The sequence below is a fragment of the Vollenhovia emeryi genome, unplaced genomic scaffold, assembly GCF_000949405.1.
Source record: "Vollenhovia emeryi isolate VEMERY1.0 unplaced genomic scaffold, V.emery_V1.0 DF939231.1, whole genome shotgun sequence".
In the NCBI taxonomy this organism is placed as follows: Eukaryota; Metazoa; Arthropoda; class Insecta; order Hymenoptera; family Formicidae; genus Vollenhovia; species Vollenhovia emeryi.
This window is the reverse complement of record NW_011967135.1, coordinates 571,584-583,109: the sequence shown is the minus strand read 5'-3', so window position 1 is coordinate 583,109 and position 11,526 is coordinate 571,584. Positions and strand designations below refer to the sequence as shown.

General features: G+C 50.7%; 1 protein-coding gene across 1 annotated transcript; it reads left to right on the top strand.

Annotated features, from left to right (window-relative positions):
• Positions 1-71: 71 nt before the first annotated feature.
• On the top strand, positions 72-10,474 carry LOC105560419 (huntingtin). Its single transcript, XM_012009541.1, has 15 exons — positions 72-445; positions 566-746; positions 825-1,103; positions 1,184-1,325; positions 1,386-1,958; positions 2,041-2,645; positions 2,725-3,038; positions 3,125-4,432; positions 4,507-8,542; positions 8,612-8,817; positions 8,929-9,103; positions 9,179-9,592; positions 9,688-9,848; positions 9,922-10,009; positions 10,156-10,474. The coding sequence occupies exons 1-15, from the start codon at positions 360-362 to the stop codon at positions 10,252-10,254; spliced, it is 8,667 nt and encodes a 2,888-aa protein (XP_011864931.1). The 5' UTR covers positions 72-359; the 3' UTR covers positions 10,255-10,474.
• The last annotated feature ends 1,052 nt before the right edge of the window (positions 10,475-11,526 follow it).

The window sequence follows — 11,526 nt, the reverse complement described above, 5'->3', positions numbered from 1 at the left end:
GCGCGCGCACGCTCGCACACAAGCAACACGTCGTAGCCAAGCGTCGAGCGCACACGTTTTTACGACGTGTTGCTTGTGTGCGAGCGTGCGCGCGCAGACAGACTATCCCCACTCCATCCCCACCGCCGCGGCACCGTCCGTGCTAACGTTCACGGCTGGGAACACTGGCTGCACTCTCCCCCGAGCTCACGGGCGATGGCGGTCGGCGGCAAGCGCGCGGTTGCGATGTAGTTGTTTTGTCGCGTCACGATCCGTCGTCGTAGATCCGCGGCCGGGGCCGGCCGGGATGTCGTACGCCAGTCGCACGGTGATCTGAGGCGGCCGTCGCCGAAGAGGGGCCCCGTTTTCCAGGATCCGGCATGGCGCACCTCAACGCCGTGCTGAAGGCCGTGGAGACGCTCAACGCGCTCCGGGAGTCGGACGCCCCGTCGGATCCCGGGGCCAGGTACGTGCGGACCGTGCGGTAGACGCCGCGGTGCGTTGGCTCAACGTTGGCTCGATGCAGGCAGATGTCGGGCCGACGTTTAACCAATGTTATTGTAATTATTGACGCGGGTTTCCGCAGGAAGGAGAAGGTGTCGTGCTGCGCGGTCGTCGTCGAGGGGATATGCTCGCCGACCGTCAGACAGAACGCCAAGTTCCCGCAGATCCTCAGTGCCACCATCGAGACGCTGCTGGCGCTCTGCGACGACGACGAGTCCGACGTCAGGATGGTCGCGGACGAGTCCCTCAACAGGATCATAAGGGTACGTCGCCGCGCGCTTTTCCCTGTTGTAGACGTTCATGGGGCGAAGCGAGAAATTAAACGCACTTAACGTTGCCAGGCGATGGTCGACAGCAACGTCGTTAAGATCCAGATCGAGCTGTACAACGAGATCAAGAGGAACGGACCTGCGCGCATACTGAGGGCCGCGCTCTGGAGATTCGGCCTGCTGAGTCACATGATACGCCCGTCGAGGGGTAAAGCGTACGTGTCGAATCTGGTCCCGTGTATAGTGATCGTCGCGCATCGCTCGGAGGATACCGTGATTGAGACGCTGTCGCAGTCGTTGCCGTTAATTTGCAAGGTATTAGGGCCGTTTATGACAGACAAGGATGTCAAGGTAAGCGCCCCGTCGTTGTACGATTGTAGGAGCTTATATTCCTCCACGAGCACTTGGAGAAAGACCGAATCCTGTTTCAGAATTTGCTGAAGGCCTTCTTCGAAAATATCTCCTCCCCCCAGGCGGTTTTCCGCAGGGCGGCAGCTAGTATGATTCTGACGACGTGCATAAATTGCAGGAAGCCGCAGTTCTTTTTAAATTATGTGCTGGATTACATGCTAGGTACGCTGAACGATTGCAACGCGGCAGCATACGTTTATTAACAATGTTTATTCTTGTCAGATGTAATAATGTCGGGGAGAAGCGCCGATGATCATTCCTCCACCGTTATAGGCGTCTTTGGATGCCTGAGGGTGATTTTACCTTACATATGCAAACCCTCGGAGCCCCAAGACACCGAGACGCAGCAGATAGATAACTTGTTACACATTTACGAGCTGTGTCTGCACTATACAAAGTGGCATTCTGATCACAATGTGATAAACGCAGCTTTGGAGACTTTGGCGCAACTACTGAAAGCGCCGCCGAAGCCGCTGGTGTCCGTTTTATTGTCTTTGGAGGGCGTGACGCAAAGCAGAATAATGCTAAATCAAAACGCGTGTCTACCATCGCTGGGTCACATGAGCATCTCGAGCGCGAGTACCGCCCACGGCGGGAATTCGGATTCCATCTTGAACCTGCACGAGCCCGAGATTCCGGAGATTACTCCAAGCGCAGAGTGGATCGCGGACACGGAAACGGCACTGCCAGACGGGTGTAATCCGCAAACGCAGAACGAGTGTGCGAGCGACGTGACGGAGACGAAAGAAAAGATGTTGGAGAATTATTGTCACTTGAAAATCGAAACCGCCGACAGTAAGAATGAGCGTGCAAACTCACGACCTGACAATTTTACGTTTTGCTAGCTTTCAATTCGTTTGTTGTTGTTTTTTTTTAGACGAGATCGCGGACGAAGGCAGCGATGCCGGAAGCGAGATCGAAAAGTCCGAGAGAGCGCCGTATCCAAGCCTGCAAAGTGAACGCTCGACGAAGGAGGAAGATTGCTCCGAGGAGACTACTCTCTCGTTAGCTTCCCCTAAGAAGTCCTCCCTGGATTTCGCGTTGTACGAAATGGACGTCGGGAGTTTCACCGACTCTGATATGCCTGTTAAGTTCTGCTGCCGTTACCTGGTGTCGTCCTTTTTGTTGGCGGGCAAACCCGGACAATTAATATCGGACAAGTTGTTTCGCGTTAGCGTAAAGTCACTCGCTCTGACATGCGTGGGCTACATTCTCAAACTTTATCCGCACTTGTTTACAATGACCGTGGCCAAAGAGTCCAGCTGCTGCAACGAGACAGACCAATTGATTGCAGACATCTTGCTGTTTGCCAATCACTCAGATCCTCAGATCAGGGGTAACGTGGCGGTGGTGATTGGTATCTTTTTAAAGTCTGTATTTGTTCAGTACGGCGGCTCCTTCCGGAACTTCGAAACGGAATGTTTAGCTCAGCAAGGGCGTGGAAGTATATTGTTGGAAGACGTGATAAAGTTACTTTTAAAAGTGAGTCTATACGTTTTATAAAAGACGACACCAGTCTCGAGAGTTTTTTAACTTACGTCTGTTTCTGTCGAATGTACAGGGCTTGAACGATGATTCCGCGACGACGTGTCGTCAAACGTTGGACGCGTTGAACCTCTGCTTGCCAGAGTTACTAGATTCCATCGACAACGAACACGGTCTTACCATCCTAACTGCGTTGCCAAAGCTCATGAAAAATCCATATTTTCTCGTGAAAGTAAAATTAGCGAACTTGCTGAGCAAGCTGTCGTATATTACGATAGAACACATAACAGGACAATCATTATTCCAAGAACACTTTATCGATGTTATAATAGCGTTATTAGGTGATCAAGACAAAAGGGTGAGACACGCTGCATCGGACGCGATTGTTAAGTAAGATACATTTCTGGTTGTGCGATTAACTGTTTACTCGATTTACAATATCGTTTTACGTTCGTTTCCCTTTTTTTTTTATTCAGGAGTATTCCGCATTTATATTTCCGACACCCTCAAGAGGATACCGTTACGAGAAAGGCGACGCAATACACGCAACAATTTTTAAGCGCGGTAACATCGAGTATCTCGGAACTGTCGTCGTACCAAGACAAACATAAGCCGTTCGTGAACACGTCCATCAAGCCCTTTGTATTTCTGAATTATTATAACGAGGCGAATTACGATTCTAGTCTGGAGTACTCTCTATCCCGTATAGTTAATATCCTGACGGAGATACTAACGGTGCATTCTTCCAAGTACCTGATATACGGGTGTTGCGAGACCCTCTTCCGTTTGAGCGAGGCTTATCCAACTACGGTTTACGTCAGAGGGTGGGACTGCATCTTACCGAAGGCGCTGCTGAAAAAATCTAAGAAGAACAGCGACCGACAGGACGCTAATGACATTAATTTCGTCAACGAGATGATCTCCTCGCCGATGGGCAGCGGCCTCCTATCGCTGGCGTTGCCGCTGTTAACGTCGTCGACAATTAGCTTGGACTTATCCACGCATCGACACTTGATCCTCCTCGCCGGTAATCTGGCATCCGGGTTGGCCGTCTGCAACTTCAAGACTGGCGGTGACCCGATGAAACTTTGGAGCACGTGCAAGGACAGGTACATGGAAGTGCTGATGACGCACATCACGAGAGTCCTCAACATTTTCGTTCACGTCATCGACGAGGTGCAGATAACGCAGGCGAGCGCCAAGCCCGTGTTGCCGTCCTTGTCCACGCAAACGTTGTCGCCCAGGAAGAAAGTCACGTCGGAGCAAAAGTCGAAGGAGAAGGGAGAGAAGATCGGCGGCTTGAAGAGCGGGAAGGAGCAGACGGGAACGTTCGTCGGCATGCCGCATTACATCAAGATACACGACATCCTGAAGGCGGCGCACTCCAATTATTCGGTCACCCTGCAGCACGAGGCCAGCGAGATGTACGTTTCCCTGCTGAACGCGACGCTGGACATTCTCTCGCAGATCCTCGAAATCGCGTCCGTCAACGAAGCAGGTAGAATAGCGGAAGAGGTGTTATGTTACCTAAAAACCACCGTCGTATTGTCACCAACGGCAACGGTTCAATGTGTGCAGCAACTGCTCAAGTGCCTGTTCGGCACGAACGTGTGCGCGCAGTGGAGCGAGCTGGACGTGCAGAAGAATGCGGATCGGTGCGGCACACTGCAAGATGACGCCAGGGGTTTTTATAACCAGTGCTTCCAACACCCCGCCAGACAAATGGCGAACACGATCAAGTGCATTGGGAATAATTGCAGGGGCGAGAACGAGCCGGATAACGGGTGAGTAGATACCGTCCCGATGCCTCGATAACTGTACCGTTCGCAGGCTGACACGTCTCCTCTCTGGGTTTCAGGTGGATAGGATTGCTGCGCCGAAAAAGCGACCGTAAATTTTCGTCGGTGTTTAAGACCCTGGTGCGATCCTCGGACCAGAAGACGTCCGTCGCGTCTTTCATCCGGCTCTTCGAACCGATGGTTATTAAGTCTCTGAAGCAGTACACCGTCACGAGTAACATCGCGCTGCAATGCCAGGTTCTGATGCTGCTGAGCCAGCTGGTTCAGCTCAAGGTCAATTATTGCCTGCTGGACTCCGACAAGATATTCATCGGCTTCGTGTTGAAGCAGTTTGAATTTATCGAGGAGGGCCACGTGCAGCAAACCGAGGATCTCTTGCCGAGAATGTTCAATTTCTTGGTGCACCTGTCGTACGAGAAGAATCATTCCAAGGTGATAATAGGCATACCGAAGATAATTCAATTGTGCGACGGTCTGATGGCGAGCGGGCAGCCGGCAATCTCGCACTGCATACCCGCGCTCGCGCCCGTCATCGAGGATATATTTCTCATCCGTAACGGAAGCTCGAGCGTGGTTGAGCAGCGGGAGCTGGAAACGACGAGGGACGTGCTAATAGCCATGCTGTTGCGTCTGGTGGAATACCACGAGGTGGTCGAACTCTTGGCGCTCTGTCTGGCCGAGTCCAGGTTTAGCGGGGACGGTAACGGCGAGGAGAAGTGGCGCAGGTGGTCCAGACTGACGATGGATACCGTGCTTCCGATACTGGCCGCCGGCAAGCTCAGAATAGAATCCGAGAAGGCGCACGTCGCGCTGGTGAAATTGTTCGCGGCGATCTCGCCCACGGTCTTCCGGCCGGTGGATCCGCTCCTGAAGATACTGTTCGCCGCGTCGATACCCGCGTCCGCTCCGATCCTCAAACTGAAGCGCTGGCTAGGTATGATCAACGTCGTGTTGCTCTCGCTGATCTCCTGCGCGAAGGAAGAGGCGATGCTGGCGCGTCTCTCGGATCTCAACGTATGCGTGTCAGACGTGTCGCATCTGCTGTCGCCGCTCCGCAGCGCCTCCTCCCGCGAATGCGCGGACCCGTTGAACGCCTCGAGCGTCCAGTCGCGCCAAATGCCGCCTGAGCAGGTGTTAGCTAGATTTATATTCAAGGTGATCAATCTGGTGAGCGCGAAGGTGTTCAGTCTGCTCGGCCTGATAAATCACAAGTCCGCGGATCCCTTCGTCGACTTCTCCGATTACACGGCGGACGACAATTACCTCGTCCATCAATTCGCGTTCTTCCTGCAACTGTGCATACACATGTTTGAGTCCGGCAGTCATTGCAAAGTGGCGAATGCGACGATGCAGATGATTCAGGGGCGCAATGTGTCCGATGAGGAGAAGCTGCTCATCGACGACTTGAACTACTTGATGCTCAGCATCGGGAACGTGTGTCCGACGGTGACCTGCCAATGGGCGTATCTCATGATCCTGTTGGGGTACAACGAGATGTCCTTCTGGTCGAAAGTATTGGGCACCAACAAGTCCGATCACGTCCGCTCGAACGGGAAGAAAATGCGCGATTGCATTAACAGCAGTACAAACATTCAGATCATTAGAAGGGGCGGGATCATATTGTTCTGTGATTACATATGCGAGAATCTCAACGACGTCGAGCCGCTGACGTGGCTGCTAGTGAACCACATAGAGGAGGCGATCAACGTCGCCATCGAATCTCCTGTGAGAGACCTGTTGACCACGGCGATACACAGGAATCCGGCGGCCAGCGGGCTGCTGGTGCAGGCCGTGGCGACCAAGTGCACTGATTTATCGCAGCCCAGTTTCATAAAGCGCCTGCTGCAGTGCATCGAGGGCGCGCATCACTCGCAAAGCGGCGCAGTGATCATGACCCTGATACCGCGGCTTCTGTCCACCAAGTATCTCGCTCTGTCGAGGATGGCGGCGAAGATCGCCAGCCGCCGAGTGGAGATACTATTGACCACCAGCGCGGAGGACGTGAAGGACCAGTTGTCCAAGGACGACATCGTCAAGATCATGGACATCTTGCAGACCACCAAGCTGGCGAGGAAACACGGCGGTTTGGTTAGCTTGCTGAACAAGCTGGCTGTACAATATTACGATCTGTCGCCACTGGAGCTCGACCAGTGCAGACCGTTCAACCCGTCCACCGTGAAGACCATTCAATTGGACCGGAATTGGTTCCTGTCTCAAGTGAAACTGCGATGCTGCCACGCGAGCGCCGGCAACAATCCCATGGAATTGGCGCAACTATTGAAGGATCTGGACTTGGACGACTGTCTGAGCATCCTCTCCTGTAAAGAGTTCAATCTGAAGATCTTGAAACACTGCGTGATACTGGGGGCCCGAGTCACCGTCGAGAAGTGCCAAAAGCTGGAATTCGGGAAGGCGCAGAGCGAAAAGGATTTTTATTTCGACGCTAGTCCTCTGTACGTCGCCGCCAAGCAATGTTTGTTGGAGCACATTCATTACATCTGCGAGTTCGTGCCGAAGCCACATCAGATTTACAATCCGGAGGCGGAAAATAGCAGCGGAAAGGAACTCAAGTACGCGACTAGATTCTCCGAGCTGCTGAGCGACGCTATGTATTGGGAGATCCTCTTCACGATAATCCCAACTGTCAGTATTTACATGAAGACGTTACCGAGACTGGCCAAGTACAATGTGGCGAAGATCGACATGAAATTCGAAGAGGACATCGCCAAGTTCTCTATGCTGTGCCTCGAACTGGCGCACTGGATGATCCATTCGGACAGGAAGGGTGCTCGTAGATTGAGGCCGCACGACATGGACCTCGCGCTGACCTGCGCGGCCGAGATCCTGCGGCACGCCCCACCGGGGAAGATTTTCGGTGAGAACGCGCGTCACACTTGGGTCTGCTCCGCGGCGGTCTCTCTGACGAGGGTCGTGGAGAGTATACTGACGACGGCGGATCCCCTACCGACGATGGACCGCCAGCCGCTGGAGCCGGCTCTCCAGGACGAGGACACGAAGGACTACGCCCGGGCGTGCGTTCAAATGGCGTCGATAGTCGCCTGGCTCGAGAAGTGTCAGACGACTGGCACCACGAGAAATATCCCGCCGTATCTATTCGACACGATCAAATCGTTGGTCATCAGCGTAAGTCGGCAGCCATTAGTGAACTCTTACATCCTGACGCCGCCGTTGGTGTGGAAACGCGGCTGTCGTGTCATCGGCTCGGGTCCCACCAAGTGCTACTTCCCGCTGATGTCGTCCGAGTCGAACCTTCTGCAGGAGGTGGACGTCCTGGAGCAGTTTATCTACCGGGTAAACCTGCTAGGCTGGACGTCCAGGTCGCAATTCGAGGAGATCTGGATGGCGTACCTGAGCGTTCTCAACTTCCTGCAAAACGAGAACACGCCCTCGGACGAGGTCGCTGCTCTGATCCAGGCAAGCAGCCTGGCGATTCAGGCGATAACGAGATTACTGCTGCAAACCCTGCTGCTGCCGTGTCCCGGTAATCCCGGCGCCAGCGCTCTGATCCATCATCCGAGGGACCCCCAGCTTTCCGTGCACAAGACCAGCTGCCAAAAGCTATTCGCGATACAGGAGCTGCTCCTGTGGAAGTACGAATACATGAACGGCGCGGAGAGTAAGAATGGCTTGAAATTGGACCACATATTCCTGCGGGGCAACGTGGAGAGAACCGCGGTTTCCGACAGATATATGTACAGCCAGCTATCGGTCTCTTACTTGTGGTCCCTGTGCAATCTGTACGAGGACAAGTTGAACGCTTCCGTTCTCGACTTGAAGAACAGACGGAACGACGCGCTGATGTCCGCCTCCCTCGATCTGGACTCCTGCCTGCGCTTTCTGATCGAGCACTACACCATTTGGACATCGCTGCAATCCAACACGCCCGTGCAACTGCTGACGGAAATCATGAAGTCGATTCTCGCCATATCGGACCTCTTCCTCGAGAGATCGCAGTACCAGTGGATGCTGGACGTGTGCCTGGAAATTTCAAGGGTTCATCCAGCGGAAAATGCGATCTTGCATCAATATCTGGCCGTCTCCGTATGCAAAGCCGCCGCCGTTTTGACGCCATTGGTACGCGCTTAAAATTTCATTTACTAAAGCGAGATCCCCTTCCTCTTTCTAACCAACGTTACTTCGTAGGACTTGGACACGTTGGATAAGGTGAAGCGCATAGTGGATGTTAATTTAAAGTCGGTATTCCTAGCTTCCAGAGTATCCGCGCTTCACGGTTCTTTATACCTTCTACAAAGCGCAGTATTGGCCAAGTGCGAGGAGACGATGAATATTATACATCCCCTGGCCATCGAGTACATACAGAAGCACATTGACTCGCAGGATTCGAATAGGTGATTCAAGACGAGATCTAATTTTATTTTACTTGACCAAGTATTGAGACTTCCATTCAGTTTTGCCGATACTATTTTGTGGCCGTTATCTAATTTGTTGTTTCGGTACAGCATTCTAAGTCAAAGCGAAGAACATCAGGGTGTAATGTGGGCTTTGGTGTTCTTCCTGTTGGAGCACGCGGAAGACACACCGCCGGACACGGAAGCGCCAGCCGTGTTGGAATTAGTCCTCTCTCTAGTCACGTCCCAAAATATCTCGTACGGTTTACATCAGACACTACTGCAGGTGTGTCACGGCATTCTTCGCCTCTGATCGATGTGGAAGTAATAACGGGGACTGTCGATTTGTTTGTTCTGATAGGGTCTTGAGAGGCTCGTGGCGACGAAGAGCGTCGTCGGCAAGGTCGCCGAGCAGATCGTTAAAGTCGCGATAGACCGACTGAAGCAACCCAGCCCTCTGCTCGCATTACCGGCGCTGCAGCTTTTGCTGACGTGCATGTACACGGAGGCGGCTGATCGGCTGAATCAGCCTGGCGTCGAGGAACCGCTGCCGGATGTGGAGCCGGAGACGCTGGTTCGATCCATCGAACGCACCTCCGCGATATTCGACAAGATCCGCAAGGGACACTCTATGGAAGTGGAGGTACTGTGCGCAGTCCTGTCCTGCCTCCTTGGAGACTTCTTTCCGCCATCGGAGATCCTCACCAAAGTTATAGGGGAATTTCTATCCCCGCAGCAACCGCATCCGAGATTACTCGCGGCAGTTGTTTTTAAGGTTCGCAAATTGATCGAAGGTCTTGAATTATAATACAATCTGCGAGGTAAGAGGCATCTGCGAATATGTGACCCGATGTGATTTTTTTACCGCAGGTCTGTGAGAAAGCGTGTACCTGCACGGAAATGGAGCTTCTTCAGGACTGGGTGGTCTTCAGTTTACCGAATTTTATTCAAAGTTTACCAATGGCAATGTCGACTTGGTGCTTATCCTGTTTCTTCATAAGTGCATCTACAAATCATTGGTTGAGAGCTTTGTATCCTTTTCTCGCCGACGTAATTTAATTTTCTTTAAGGAAGTAACACGATTCCTTAGCTATAACATGGTAGATTTCCGTATATCCAGTCGAGGATAGGGAAGTACGAATATGAAGACAAGAAAATATTGTGCATAGCGGCTTCGGATTTTTACCACAAGGTAGGTTACTCAAACGTTACTTGGCTACTTTGTGTATAAATATTTTATTTGGTAAATATATCAATGAGGCGAGCCCGCCCCGCTCGCGCTGTCGAACTCCCCTCATCGATATATTTACCTTTTATTCAATAATCTGTCGATTTCAGCTATCCAAGGAATCTCAAAAGAAGGCATTTGTCGAGACTTTCGAAGCTGCCGCGAAGGAACCTGGAACTCCGTTTAGCGACATTTTAGCCTCCTTTTAGATAACACCGTAGTCAGGGGGTACTCAAAAGAGAAAAGAAATTCTATCCTACAGCATATTAAACTCAATCTGTAAAAAAAGAATCGTTGTACAATCACTGGTGCGTTGGCGCGATACGTCACGCGTGTACATTTGTATGTATGATATTTATTTTACATTATGTCCCATTAAAAGAGAGAACTGCAACTTGTTTTGCAATAAACAGTATTTTTTAAGCAAAAGCTGTGTTGCATAAAAATGTTCACGTAATATATCCCTTCGATCATCCACAGAAACATCACGTTTTGCATGTCGTTGAATTAAAAGAGGCTTCTGAGTCCAAAAATCTTTGCAGTTAATTTCATATTGTAATAAAAGCAGGTAAGTATAAACCACACAATAAGTAGCTTCCTTCGAATTTGAAAATGTTGAAAAGTGACTTATTTCTTGAAATGTTTTCTCCATAGATAATATAATATCACTTTTTTCCTTCAACAGATCGCTATTATTTTCCTAGATATGAATTCTGGTAAAAAATTAAATGCGCAAGTCTTATGTTATCCTTTATATAAACGAAGATACATTAGATGTATGTACATACATATAATTGAGTCGCTGTCAAAAGTGTATACAGCGAAATGGGAATACTTTGAAGGAAAGTCTGGATAGAAAATTGTCGGCCTGTATATTTAAATATTACGATTTTCAAGCTCTGTGATAGTTTTTATTAGTGAAATAAATCATTTCTATCGTATACAGTGCGAATTGTATAGAATTCAATTGCAACGTGTCGCAGCGCGTGTTGGTATTTTAAGAGCAATGAGTATCAATTGATCGTTTTGCAAAGCTTTACACGTTAACATTTCAAAAGCGAGTTTCAATTGATTGTTTGTAAAGCTTCGGTATGCAATAACAGCACGGCAATTGATACGCGGTGTTAAATTTCCTCAGATCTGCGACGAACCCGAATCGAAACCCGAAACACGTTCGCATCGAAACGCGTTCGTTTCTTTTTTTTCCGTGCGTCGCGTGTATAATATACAATCTTTCGTATAAGCTGTATAACTTTTTATTACATTTCTTTGTGTTCGCGATTCTAAACTCGTCAAGATATTAGTGAACAGAGGAACGGAATTCATTTTAGGCTCTTCGAGAAATGAAAGTTACGTGCTGGTGATGGTGTCACGAGTCCAGTTCGACCTTCCTCGCTAGTATTTCAGTGTCACTGAACGCAAGAGTCCTCGGCGGGGCCTCGATTATGCCGCTGAACACGGTGGATACGGTAAGTTTCGAG

Coding starts and splice junctions, on each gene's coding strand:
- LOC105560419 (XM_012009541.1), top strand. CDS start 360: ATGGCGCACCTCAACGCCGTGCTGAAGGCCGTGGAGACGCTCAACGCG. Junction 2,646..2,724: donor TGATAAAGTTACTTTTAAAA/GTGAGTCTATAC, acceptor TCGAATGTACAG/GGCTTGAACGATGATTCCGC. Junction 3,039..3,124: donor GCATCGGACGCGATTGTTAA/GTAAGATACATT, acceptor TTTTTTATTCAG/GAGTATTCCGCATTTATATT.